This window comes from Littorina saxatilis, linkage group LG8, assembly GCF_037325665.1.
Source record: "Littorina saxatilis isolate snail1 linkage group LG8, US_GU_Lsax_2.0, whole genome shotgun sequence".
Taxonomy (NCBI): domain Eukaryota; kingdom Metazoa; phylum Mollusca; class Gastropoda; order Littorinimorpha; family Littorinidae; genus Littorina; species Littorina saxatilis.
The window spans coordinates 18,638,177-18,652,487 of NC_090252.1; the positions used below are offsets into that span (position 1 = coordinate 18,638,177).

A 14,311-nucleotide genomic window follows, 5' to 3' on the forward strand; every position below is an offset into this window, starting at 1 on the left:
AAAAAAAATATCGTTTTGCGTTTAATTTCACACTAAAACATGTATCAGAAGCTAGAAAAAAGCATATATACCAAGTAATGCAGCTTTATTGACAGGGTTCTCAAGAATAATATTTCTTCATATTTATATATTTCAAAGTTCACAATCTTATTTTATGACAACGCACTTGATAAGAAAACAGGCATGAAAACATTTCAATGCGTACCGACGGGTGGTTCTGTCATTGCAAATGTTTATCTATCCCTACATTCTGTGTGCATGTGTATTCTTTTTCAATCCCACCATTTCCCAAAAAAATCGTTATCAGTGACTGCACCATTGCAACTTGGTTACTAAAAAATGTTATCACAATAGATGTTTGGAGTGACCTAATTCTCTGTGTGGTCATATTTTCAATTTGCAACATAATCTGAGAGAGCACAAAAATTAATGCAGTTTTCATTGCTCTAGACACACTCACTTTCCAATACGTAAATTCGCGGATCGTCTTTGTGTGATTGATTGCGCAAGGATAGGAGAAACCCTTTAATCGACTTTGCTGACCATGTCTTCTGCTTTCTGTGGTATTTGTGTTGTCCTGGTGGTAACTTTGACTCGTGAGTTCTATTTTCACATATAGATATATACAAGTGTGTGTGTGTGTGTGTGTGTGTGTGTGTGTGTGTGTGTGTGTATGTGTGTGTGTGTGTATCTGTGTGTGTGCGTGTGCGTGCGTGCGTGCGTGCGTACGTACGTGTGTGTGCGTGTGTGTGCGTGCGTCCGTCCGTATATGTGTGTGTTTGGGGGAGGGGGGTGGGGGGCTGGACATACAAACCATTCAACCAAGCAGAATGCCAATCAAGCAGTCAAAAAACAAAATAAAACAAAAAACAGCCAACAACTAACTATGAATCAACCAACCTGTTAAGCAAACGACCAAATAACCCAAATCTAACGAGTAGGCCGCAGCAGGAACCTTTTCGTAGAATTTGTTCTCTACAATGAGTGCTGTGATATTTTTCCGACAAGATGATTATGATAAACACATGTGGGTCTGTTTCGTAGGGACCTACTGCTTTCAATGGACAGCCGTTCTTCCAGACGAGACGGTCAAGTACGCATGCGTCGGGGACGACATAGTACTTCCGTGGGGCTACACGACTTCCCCTCGTACCGTTGTGGATTCTATTCAGTGGTTCTTCCATGGCTCTTCTCAAGAACTGGTCGCCATTTTCGCAAATGGAAACTTTCAACCAACAGCCTCGTTTTCAGGCCGAGTGACACAATTGACACGTGCGGGATTAAATCTGAGTCACGTGACTAACGGTGACAAGGGAAATTACTCTGTGGAAGTTTCCGGTCACAATGCTTCTGGAGTTTCTTTTTCGTATCGTCGCACGGTTACTCTAAGGATCGTGGGTGAGACGATCGTGAATGTGTGTGTGTGTGTGTGTGTGTGTGTCAGTGTGTGTGTGTGTGTGTGTGTGTCTGTGTGTGTGTGTGTTTGTATGTGTGTGTGGAGGGGGGTGGGTGGGTGTGTGTGTATTTGTGTACATATATGTGTGTTTGTGTGTGTGTGTGTGGGTGGGGAATTGTGTGCGTGTATGTGTATATGTGTACACACCCGTGTATGTACATGTGTGGGGTTTATGTGTGTGTGTGTGTGTGTGTGTGTGTGTGTGTGTGTGTGTGTGTGTGTGTGTGTCTGCGTCTGTGCGTCTGCCGTGTGTCTATGTGTACGTCTGTGTGTCTGTGTAGCTGTGTCTGTGCCTGTGTCTGTGTTTCTCTTAATGACGGAATTAGTATACCTAGAATTCTACGTAAAACAGAGTTAACTTTATTGTATCCTTTACAAACAGAGCTGCAGACGTCAGATGGTGAACTGCACGCAACGTTGGATCCCCAAGCTATTTATAGTAACACGACAGGCCGGTGGTCACTAGTGTTGTCCTGTGGAAACTTTACCTATCTAACTGACCCTCCCTTCACCATGGAGTGGCAGGTAACGCACACACACATTGTTTTAATTCAATTATTGGTCCTAAAAAGTTTAAAGGGTTAGATAGTCTTCAGTCCTCCTTCTGGAGCAAAGTACTGCGAGTCTGGTTGGAACATAATACACTGCACTCTCCTTCATCTCTGAAGATGGCATGCATATGGAATAATGTCGATATAAAATATCAAAATAATGTAATTTATTTTGACAACTGGGCAAAAAAAGGAATAACACATGTCAATGACCTTTTAGAAAACAATTCCATTTTGTCATTTCAAAATGTACAGAACTTAATTGGTACTTCACCAGAACTCTATTTACAGTACATTGTTGTTCACTCGGCGTTATCTCGTTATTTAAAGAACAATACGGATTATGTATGCTGTTACTGAAGAATTTTCGAAATTATATTTTAATGATAAAGTTATGTTAAAAGCTAGAGACTTTCGAAATTTTATGACAGATATGAAATATAGTCCACCCTGCTGTGTTCGATTTTGGCTGAACAAACTTGGTATTAATATTGAAGAAAAAGTTTGGCTCAATGCAAAAGAGACAACAACGGAAACCAGACTAAAAGAATTACAGTGGAAGATATTACACAATATATACCCAACCAATATTCTTCTCTTAAAAATGGGACTCACAAATAATGATAAATGTCCATATTGTATTGAACAAGTTGATTATATTGAACATTTCTTTTTCTATTGCAGTAAAATTCACCATTTGTGGAAGCATGTTGAAACATTGTTTTACGATCGATATAACATAGCAATTATTTTACAAGCAACAGATGTGCTGATTTGTGTGCGAGATAAGAATGGTTTGACACATGATATGTTTAAGTATCTTACCCATTTAATCTTGATTGGAAAAATGTGTATAAGTAAATTTAGATATGGGACACCCCTTGAAATATTATTTATCTTTCAAAGGGATTTAACCCTCAGGGGACTGGTATAAAACAAGTGTAAGTTTAAATTGAGTGTTTGAAATAATAATATTTAGAGACTGTTATTTACGGATAGAAATGTATGATAAGGAATAAATCTATGTCATGATTATTTTTATTTATTTACTTAAACATATTAGTTTACTGATAAAGTTTGTTGATCTAAAAATTTACACATTTGACTGAGAAAAGAAAAGACCTATGAAGAAGGTTTGCTCCAAGCCACACACGAAAAAAAAAAAAAAAAAAAAAAAAGGCAAAAAATAATATTGTAGTACTTAGCAAACCTGCATGCAACTGAGGTTAAAAAAAAAATTAAAAAAAAACCCGCACACACACACACACACACACACACACACACACACACACACACACACGCACACACACAAACACACACACACTATCACACTACCCCCCCCCCCCCCCAAGCACACACTCACACCCCTATCTCAGTGACCCTTCTTTTCAAAGGGAGCAGTAGGTAATCGGAAACTTCATCTCAGTGAGCCGCCCTTCCACACACACACACACACACATATACACACACACACACACACACACACACACACACACACCTATCTCAGGTAGAAAGCTGGTGCAAGGGATTGTAACAACGATAAAATAAATGTGTATGCCTTCAACTGATAACAACTGTCCAGGTCATCTGAAGCTAGAATGTGTAGTGTTTGTGTTGTGATTAGAATCCTTTCTCAATCAACCAATCAATCAATCAACCAATAAATCAATCAATCAATCAATCAACCAATCAATCAATCAATAACAAATCAACAGGCCCAGCAGTACAATATTGTTTCAGTAGAAAGCAAAAGTAAAATAAAAGTTGTCTGTCGTCACTCAGTAAATCCTCCTGATGTTTGCAGGGCATAGGGTTAAAAAAAAAACACAAAAAACACAATTCAAGTCAAGTTTGTCTTTAAAAAAAGTAACATCCAATCAATCAATTAATGTGGGTACATATGCAACTGGAAACCCAATTTCTTCCCAAATATTGTCGTTTTTTTCGGAAATAACTCCGTCGGGTGTGTTGGGGTTGTGAAAAAAACGATCACGCTTGTTTTTCCGCCTCGACCAAATCAATTCACGCGTGCTCCTGTTCACGTGTTTCGCGAGTGATTGGCCCCTCCAATGTTTTGTTCCAAGTCAAAGCAAGGGTTAGAGTTAAACATTAGACAGAAGTTTATGTTTTGTATAATATAAAGTTGAGAAAAAAAAGAGAGAGAAAAAAAAAGTCAAAGCAAGGTCATTCACTGTTTCACAACCCGGACAAACCCGAGACAGTTATTTACAGAATTCGTCTAGTTGTTGTTCCGTACGGTCGACGAAATAAACATTGTTTCCAATACTTCGACATCAACTCTCTTTTCTGTAATGTACACAGACCCCATCTGGTGCAGTTATCCCCAGTGACGGCTACACAGACGGTCATTTCCAGCTGCACGTGACGTCAGGCGGGGACTACACATGTAGAATACCCCAGCACGCTGCTGCTGACGCATGTCTTCACAACGCGTCTTCCCATCATGCAACAGTGCACGTGGACAGGATGGAGGCCCGTATGACACTGATGGAGGCTCGACAGGGGCAACTTGAAAAGGAGAACAAGCAGCTAAAGAATGAAGTTGCTGAGCTGAAGGATAGAGAGGCACATAGATATACGAGTCTTGCAGAGTCGGTTTACAATTTGACGGGTAAGCACGTTTTGTTTTGTTCGTGCGTGCGTGCGTGCGTGTGTGCGTGTGTGTGTGTGTTTGTGTGTGTGCTTTGTCATTCTTTATTTTATTCACTCATGCATTTACCTGCCCTAACCCTCCTCGGCTTTCCGCATCAGAGAAGCTAGCTAAACGTTTTCGTAGAATAAAGTATATATTTCACATAGGCTTTGAGCTACATTCCATAATCACACAATATAACTCAGGTAGCACATCCGCTTCTCCGTTTTACGCAATTCCGATCAAGCGGCTTGTAAAATAAATATGTGTTAACATTTTTTTCCCTGTTACAATCAAGCTTGTAAAATAGATATGTGTTCAAACTTTGTTTCCCTGTTACAATCAAGCTTGTAAAATAGATATGTGTTAACACTTTGTTTCCCTGTTACAATCAAACTTGTAAAATAGATATGTGTTAACACTTTGTTTCCCTGTTACAATCAAGCTGTAAAATAGATATGTGTTAACACTTTGTTTCCCTGTTACAATCAAGCTTGTAAAATAGATATGTGTTAACATTTTGTTTCCCTGTTACAATCAAGCTTGCAAAATAGGTATGTGTAAACACTTTGTTTCCCTGTTACAATCAAGCTTGTAAAATAGATATGTGTTCAATCTTTGATTCCCTGTTACAATCAAGCTTGTAAAATAGATATGTGTTAACACTTTGTTTCCCTGTTACAATCAAGCTTGTAAAATAGATATGTGTTCACACTTTGTTTCCCTGTTACAATCAAGCTTGTAAAATAGATATGTGTTAACATTTTGTTTCCCTGTTACAATCAAGCTTGTAAAATAGATATGTGTTAACACTTTGTTTCCCTGTTACAATCAAGCTTGTAAAATAGATATGTGTTCAAACTTTGATTCCCTGTTACAATCAAGCTTGTAAAATAGATATGTGTTAACACTTTGTTTCCCTGTTACAATCAAGCTTGTAAAATAGATATGTGTTAACACTTTGTTTCCCTGTTACAATCAAGCTTGTAAAATAGATATGTGTTAACACTTTGTTTCCCTGTTACAATCAAGCTTGTAAAATAGATATGTGTAAACACTTTGTTTCCCTGTTACAATCAAGCTTGTAAAATAGATATGTGTTCAAACTTTGATTCCCTGTTACAATCAAGCTTGTAAAATAGATATGTGTTAACACTTTGTTTCCTGTTACAATCAAGCTTGTAAAATCGATATGTGTTAACACTTTGTTTCCCTGTTACAATCAAGCTTGTAAAATAGATATGTGTTAAGACTTTGTTTCCCTGTTACAGTCAAGCTTGTAAAATAGATATGTGTTAAGACTTTGTTTACCTGTAACACAGGCAGAAGGCCTTCTTGAACAAAATATGCATGAGGATGAAAGTCGCTTGTTCATTTCAATGCTTGGTATTCTCTCAGGTGCCAGGAGACTAGTTCCGAATAACTTTCACTTTACACTATCACAAATGCCCTATGAATTTAGAGCCCTTACTTCCCTATGTGTATATATATGTGTGACCCTCCACCACGAAATGAGTCGCATGTCACCTCACGCGGTTCTGCGCTAGGCACAATATAAGTCCGGGGGGTGTCTCGTAACAGTGTGAGGGTCACACTAGTCACAGGCTTATAACTCGAAAAGTGTTCACTCTTTTCTAAAAACGGGTTTCACCACTGGATAGAGAATAAAACAACTCTTTTAGAAAATGTAAAAATATGAAAATCATGAAAAGGTGACATGCGACTCATTCTGTGGTGGAGGGTCACAAATAGTCATTAGTTCGTTCTCTCTGCACCAGACAAAGTCAACCAAAGCGTGGCGTTCACCGCGTGGCTCATCGCACCACACAGCGGGAATTCCATCATCGTCACCTTCGATCACATCGTCACCAACGTCGGCGACGGCTACTCCCCCACCACTGGCATCTTCACAGCTCCCGTAGCAGGCCTCTACTTCTTCAGACTGACGTCGGCTCCGAGCTCCATGAACGCGTATCCCGACGCCACGCTTCGCAAAGAAGGGGTGGCCATCTGCGTGGCTGGATCAGCGAAGGATGTGTACGGGGAAGAGGCTTCGTGTGGGGCCACTGTCCATCTAGACGCTGGACAGCGAGTGTGGGTGGGCAGCGGGAACTACTTGGCTGGATCCTACACTTCCTTCGCTGGTTTCCTTGTCAACGTGGATTAAGGAACTCTCAGAAGCTCAGACGTTACAATCGTCAAAGGATATGTAGGGGAAGAGGCTTCGTGTGGGGCCACTGTCCATCTGGACGCAGGGCAGCGAGTGTGTGTGGGCAGCGTGAACTACTTGGCTGGATCCTACTCTTCTTTTGCTGGCTTACTTGTAAACGCGGATTAAGTGCTGTTCACATGGCAGACTTTCTACCAACTGTTCCCCAACTTTCAAACGATTTTAGTCGGCGCCAAGTCAAATTAAAATCAGTTGAAATCCACCTAGGACTGAGCTGAAGGCCATTTCAGCTATCGGAGCTACCTCCTAAGGCGGGAAGATAAGTTTGGTTGGAGCAAACCGACTAGTAAGCGCTACAAGGAAAATCTGCATAAAATCTGCGCCAAGTCACGGCCGAGTCGAGCAGCGCTCAACTCAGTTTTCGAGCCGCGGCTCAATCCGTCCTTAATCGAACCTAAATCGTTGGGCAGACTTTTCGCCGACTTGGCCTCAACAGCCCGGGGGCGATTTCAACCCAACCAAAGTTGGGCAACAGTTGGTTGAAAGACTGTCATGTGAACGGCACTTTACGATTAGGGGCCCGCCTGACGGTGTGTGTGGGTGCTGGCTGGTTCTTACACTTCTTTCGCTGGCTTCCTTGTAAACGTGGATTAGGGACCGCTCACACGTTACAACAAAAGGCCCACATGGACATATATATAGCTATTCTGATGGACACGTGGGGGAATTCGGGGGCTGTGATTGGATGGTCTCACACATCCTTTTTCCGATCATCAAAGCATAATGCTGCGGAAGTCGGCCATTTTTGCCAATATCCAAAAGCATATTGGCAATAACAAAGACGCATGGTTCCGGTTTACCCATCTGTACCACACGATGTTTCAATCGACAACAGCATACACTGACAACTTGAAATTCTTCTCGGGAATGTTTTTCAGCTTTACAAATGTCGATAGCATACCCTTTTCTGCTAACTTCCCGATGAAACAGGACTAAACCAATTATTTTCTGTCCCTAAACACCACAGAATGCCCAAAGTCAAAAGATGTAGTACAAACAGGGGAGTAAAACGGAACAGCCGTTTTTGTGTGCCTGTGTGAGCTCAGTTGCCGACTGACACAAACTTTCGCATTCGGCTTTTCTTATCTCGTAACTCCACACTAAATACCCCACTTCCCCTCTGAAGTATTGATGTACAACCCATGGCACTAACATTCATGTAGTCGTTTATAACTGAGGTTGAAAAATTCGCTCATGACGAGACAAGTATAAATGCCATTCACGCAAACTGAAAACTTCGCTGCCGTCTGCTCGCGTTGTACGGATGAGATGTTCTCTTCTCCTCCCCTTGTTGCATCCTAGTTCTTCAGTTGTCTCTAGTTTTTCGTTGATGTTGTGTTTTGGTCTTCTTCATAAGTAGTCTTGTTCAAAATTAAAAAAACTCAAACTTCTTTTTGTTCTATGCGAATAATAAAAAGCTGTTTAACAGCTGTGTTGTCATATCGAGTTTTTTTCCAAAGTCAGTGTGGCGTCTGCGCAAAACTAATGCGCATAAGAAACGGCGTCTGCTATCAAAACCTGAGATCAACGCATCGACGCAAAAACTGTCATTTTGTAAGTTTGGAACAACAAATCAAGGTCAGAACAGCTATATAATCGCTATTGTATTTTCAGCGTAGCAATAGGGTCCGATATTTAGACTCGAACAAGTATAATGCGACTCGTCTTCGACTCGTCGGCATTATACTTGTCTCGTCTAAATATCGGACCCTACTGCTACGCTGAAAACACAATAGCTGTTGATATTTTGGATGGGCGGCGGGAACTACTTAAATTGACTGGCTTCCTTGTTAACGTTAGTTATGTAAGGTCTATTCACATGTTACGATAATTTGCCCGCCTAGATGATGATTTAGATGGTTAGAGGAAATTAACGTCTTCTTCTTCTTCTTCTGCGTGCATGGGCTGAAACTCCCACGTTAAGGCGGATTAGGGACCGCAAACGCGTTTCGCCCGGTAGCTCAGTTGGCAACGCACTGGCCTTGTGACCCTTGGGTTACTCGATCGAATCCGGGCCTGAAAGTACACAGGGACATGTTTTGTGCGTACTCAAAACGTCCTGCAATTGAGAAATCTCATATAAACAAGTAGTAATACGTACAAGAAGGATTACTTTATGTACTGTTGAATTACAGTCAGAATGAAACATTCATGAGAACTTCTACCAACCAATACATCTTCAAAGTGGACACATCACACAATTAGTGACACATTTAATAGTGTCAATGTAACCGAGTCTCGGAACACTACACTTTGAAGGCGAAGTCCAATCAAACAGGATTAAGAATTTTAGAGCTAATTGCTTTGCCCTATTAAAAACTGTTATGGTTTCACTAAGGCAACCAAGCACATACAAGGAGAAGTAGTAACATTGATACTAAAAGTCCTGCGGTTTTTTGCCATTAAGGACTTGAGTGTTTGTCTACATACAAGTAGACCGCAGCAGTCCGACCCTATCACAAACAGAACTCTAAATTTCACAGGTGTCGGCAACGTTGAAGAAACATCGAGCTATGCATAACTCGCGCTCTATAAGGCCGACAACTGCAGAGCCAAAGTCTGCTGTGAAGGTTGACGCAGTAGTCTCCCTCTCACGTCAACAACAACAACAGTACGACACAAATACTGCCTGTGTTCTGGGGTTGTTGTTGTGTTTTATGGCGTGCTTACATGTAATATATAACACCTAACGGCAATAAGATAAGATAAGATCAGATCAGATCAGATAAGATAAGATATTAACATCAAATAAGATTAAATAAGAAATCTGTAATGTCCTTGTTAATTGTACATAAACATGAAAATGAGTCTTTAGGCACCACATCGCATTACTTATAATATGTGCCCCTCCACCACGGAATGAGTCGCATGTCACCTTTGCATGATTTTCATATTTTTTACATTTCCCTAAAGAGTTTTTTATGCTCTATCCAGAGGTGAAAACCGTTTTAGAAACGAGCGAAAACTGTTTGAGTTATAAGCCTGTGACTAAGGTGACCCTCACACTGTTACCAGACACTCCCCGGACTTATATTAAACCTAGCGCAGAACCGCGCGAGGTGACATGCGACTCATTTCGTGGTGGAGGGTCACATATAAAGACAACAATCTACAGCACAGTCGTACAGGGTGACCCCAAAAAAAAGAGTACCCAAACAAAACGTCATAAATTGAACAAAAATAAAGCAATCTTCATAACATTTATTTACACACACAAGTAGCCTCTGCATGATTTCAACAGAAAATTTTAGCGTTCTAGCTTGTCTTTCAGGAAAGTTATGCTCATTCTACAGAACATGCTCCAAACGCCGCTGCAGGCAAACTTGAACTCGCCGCGCAAAGTTATCAATCACCCGCACACACTCCTGTTGCGAGATTCCGCGAATGGTTGTTGTGATGGCTCTCTTGAGTTCTGTGATTGTCTGTGGGTTGTTCCTGTAGATGTTGTCTTTCAGGAACCCCCAAAGATAGAAATCGCGCTGACCGAAGTGTCTCTGGAACTGTACTTGCACATCTCTGTATGATTTTGTGCGAAAATAGGTCTCTATGCAAAACGTCCGTTGATCATTAGTATAGTTCATTGTGAGAACAGCTTTTATTTCATCCAACCATGCAGTGGATTAGCTTGACTCACCTCAAAAAGAAAGAAAAAAAAGTTAAAATTGACAAAGTTATTCAATTTTGTTTGACTCTTTTTTTTGGGTCACCCTGTACATAATTACACGTCCAAGATACTGTTACATAAGCATTGAAATTCAGAAACTGGGACAGCATGCCTATGCTCCGTTCGATGAAATGTGAGTAGACTCCTCGTGTAGAGGCTACACAACCCACACTTTATGTTGTACTCGAGGAATCTTACACAAGACGTAGTTATACAATGCAATCAAACTGTATTATCTGAAACTGAGGAACTGGAAACTGGAGTGTTGCTGACCAAAACACACAATGAACATATATCGACAATAAAACATCAATATAAGCAAAACACACACACACACACACACACACACACACACACACACACACACACACACACACACACACACACACACAACCATACCCACACATGCATATACGAACACATACACACGTCGTGCCAATAAAAATCAATCACTGACCTGAACAACGGAATGAGTTCGCATGTCACCTTTGCATATTTTTACATTTTCGTAAAGAGTTTTTTATGCTCTATTTAGTGGTGAAAACCGTTTTAGAAACAAGCGAAAACTGTTTGAGTTATAAGCCTGCGACTAAGGTGACCCTCACACTGTTACCAGGCACTCCCCGGACTTATATTAAGCCTAGCGCAGAACCGCGCGAGGTGACATGCGACTCATTTCGTGGTGGAGGGTCACAATGTATTTAGTGATTTACTCATCCTGCTTGCGGCATCTGTGGCAGAATGATGAAAGTTACCACACAAATGGGTTTTTTCCTCAGGTATGCGTCATCATATGAAAATCAATGTATGTTCTCCTTCGCAGAAACAAAACCACCACGGAAACTCCCTGTGAACTGATATTGTATCATACAACAATTATTTTTCTAATTAATCTGTATGACGAGATTTTTAAATGATTTAAAAGAAACATCACTGATTATTTGAATGTAAACAACAAAGAAAATTACTTGTGTTTATTTCCTTCCCGGGTTTTCTCCTTTTTGCCATTAAGCGAAGTTCAAAAGGAATCATCGTAAAATCGGAAAAATATGTTAACGGTGGCGTAGATAACGAACTTTAAATAAAAAAAAGTAATTTAAATCCAAAACTGATAGACTGCTTACGTTGCAAAATCCAGAATCCAGAAAGTACGGTTAGTTATGCTAATGGGGTCTATGTCGACCAAAAGAGTGGGATTCCCTGTAGGTCGAGTTCCTGTAGGTGGATTCCCTCTATACCAAAGACTTTAAAATTGGCAATCTAGTATACAGGGAATCCCCCAGGGTGCAGTTTTTCAATAAAACTTGCAAACCATACTCGAATTTCTAAGAAATTTAAAAAAAAAGATCGAAAAACATCAAATTCTAACGATGTCACTAAGCATCACGTGACTTTCATTGATATTAGCGAAACGCTACAGGAACTACACCCTGTGGTATTCCCTGTATACAAGATTGCCAATTTTAAAGTCTTAGGTATACAGGGAATCCACCTACAGGAACTCGACCTACAGGGAATCCCATTCTTTTGGTCGACATAGACCCCAACAGCGTTAGTTATTGGAACGTGTTTCTTTTTCGTGTTTTGTTTTTCTTAACAAAACGAAACATTCACAAGTATATCTACCTAAAGATCTTTATTGTGAAAAGACGTACAGATAATTCTTAATCTTCATCTACTTCCTCTTCTGCGTTCATGGGCTGAAACTCCCATGTGCACGCATGCTTTTGCACAAGTGGATTTGTACGGGTATGACCGTTTTTACCCGACCATTTAAGCAGCCATACGCCGCTTTCGGAGGAAGCATGCAGGGTAATAGCTGTATTTTCGTGTTTCTGTAACCCACCGAACTCTACCATGGATTACATGATCTTTTCCGTGCGCACTTGGTCTTGTGCTTGCGTGTACACACGAAGGTGGATACGGCACTAGCACGTCTGCACATAAGTTGCCCTGGGAGATCGGACAAATCTTCACAGGCGCGGCCGGGATTGGAACCCACGACCTTCCACTTTGGGAGGCCGGCGTCTTACCACTAGGTCATTGCGACCGTCGTACAGATCATTCGAAGACAATTCAAAGAAAAACATAGACATATTCTGCTCAGTAGACTGACGTTCTTGCAACAACAACAACCAAAATAAAACGTGCCAATATTTAACATTTCTTTATAATTACTGTATTTGGTTTTAAATAATGTGGAAAAAGTCGTCAAAGATATGCTTCTTATTAAGAGAGTTAGGGGTTCATTTTCCGGTGATAAACTGTCTCTGAAAATAATCCAACTGTTTTTCCTTTTCCACAAGCATGCATTTTTAATGTAGAAGAGCATATACCAACAAACGAAAGAGCTGTTGACGCCTGTTCAACACAGATGTTTGCATACAACGTAGAAAACCTTTGTTCAAGTGAAGCACAGTTGTCTGCTGAGCAAAATGGAACAAAAACAAGGTATGCATTTATACTGAACGGACGCAAGTTAAGTAGGAAAGTGTGTGTGTGTATGAGCGAGAGAGAGAGAGAGAGAGAGAGAGAGAGAGAGAGAGAGAGAGAGAGAGAGAGAGAGAGAGAGAGAGAGAGAGAGACAATGACAATGACAATGACAATTCTTTATTTTACGAGGGTAACAGAATAAGCATTGGTATTCTTTTTTGCATCTGGCCCTTGCCCTAAAGAGGGACTAAATCTACTATAATAACTACTACTGCATACTTACATAATTAGTAAAACAGTATAAGTTTATGTACATAAGTGCATTATATGAAACATTGTAGTTTATAAATGTTCATGACAAGGTGCAAAGCAAAAATGTGCAAGTCAATTAGAGTCAGAATACTATGCAATAGTACATCAACTCTGCAAAACAATGGATATTATGCAGAACATTATAATTTCGTGAACGGCTGAAATCATATTAATGTCGAGAAAGCCGAGATCTGATATGATTCAGCTCTTCGAGACATTCAGACTGATAAATGTTGATATCACGGTCAAATCTAACGATAACGATTTTATCGCATTTGAATTCGGAACAGTAGGAACCATTAACCTGTGTCTCAAGAAGTCGGACAAACGCAAGGGAGGCTACTGCCATGTTGGAAATGTTGGATTTGTCTTTTTCTGCTTTCGCACTGAACTTCGTTGCTCTTACTTTTATTTTTCAGTAACAGTTTATTTTTCTCAGACAAAAATAACGCATTTAAAATGCTAACAGAACTAAAATATACGGTCTAAACAGATCACAAGCAAAGGCTAACAAGTTCAGTGGAGTTGGAAGGAACAGCGAAGTACGAAAGTCCCAGTTATTTCATCAGTCCGGCGTAGACTTTTTGACTGTGCGATTTGGCAATTGTGAACAATGGGAGGAACTGAAGTGCGCCAGGCTGTATCAGTAAAGTCCTCTGGCTCATTTTGTGTGTCCAATAAAGCTTCAAGGTATTTGTCGGCGTCGACGGACTGAATAATAATGTTGTCGAAGCTCAGTCCAACAGCCAGAGTGCAGACGACACATATCCAAAAGGCGCCGAAGGCGCTGCAACTGTGTGAAACTGAAAGATGCCTAGGGTTGATGTTGTATGGCTACGACTAAGAAGGGTGGAGAATGGTTCATGCAGGTGCGAACAGGTGTTTAAATCATCTGCTTATTTCTTGCCTGTTTGTGAGTGATGTGCGCTGAAACACTGTAAGAGATCTCACAGTTTTCTGAGTACTGGTACTTTCAAGGTCAGCCTTTTTTAGGGTTGTTCCAACTACCTCA

General features: G+C 40.5%; 2 protein-coding genes across 2 annotated transcripts in view; both read left to right on the forward strand.

Annotated features, from left to right (window-relative positions):
- Positions 1-395: 395 nt before the first annotated feature.
- LOC138972979 (uncharacterized) lies at positions 396-9,663 on the forward strand. Its single transcript, XM_070345639.1, has 5 exons — positions 396-596; positions 1,045-1,398; positions 1,839-1,981; positions 4,330-4,639; positions 6,439-9,663. Exons 1-5 carry the CDS (start codon positions 545-547, stop codon positions 6,825-6,827), a joined length of 1,248 nt encoding a protein of 415 aa, XP_070201740.1. The 5' UTR covers positions 396-544; the 3' UTR covers positions 6,828-9,663.
- Positions 9,664-12,876: 3,213 nt separating this feature from the next.
- The window catches only part of LOC138972980 (uncharacterized), a 16,900-nt gene continuing 15,465 nt past the window's right edge, over positions 12,877-14,311 (forward strand). Inside the window, exon 1 of the mRNA XM_070345640.1 lies at positions 12,877-13,005. Coding sequence (XP_070201741.1) covers positions 12,990-13,005 — 16 coding nt within the window. The 5' untranslated portion in view covers positions 12,877-12,989. The remainder of the gene's footprint in view (positions 13,006-14,311) is intronic.

Bases quoted from the DNA above. Each gene is read 5' to 3' on its own strand.
- LOC138972979 (XM_070345639.1), top strand. From the start codon at position 545: ATGTCTTCTGCTTTCTGTGGTATTTGTGTTGTCCTGGTGGTAACTTTG. The intron at 597-1,044 runs GTGAGTTCTATT...TCTGTTTCGTAG, and splicing joins CCTGGTGGTAACTTTGACTC to GGACCTACTGCTTTCAATGG. The intron at 1,399-1,838 runs GTGAGACGATCG...CTTTACAAACAG, and splicing joins GGTTACTCTAAGGATCGTGG to AGCTGCAGACGTCAGATGGT.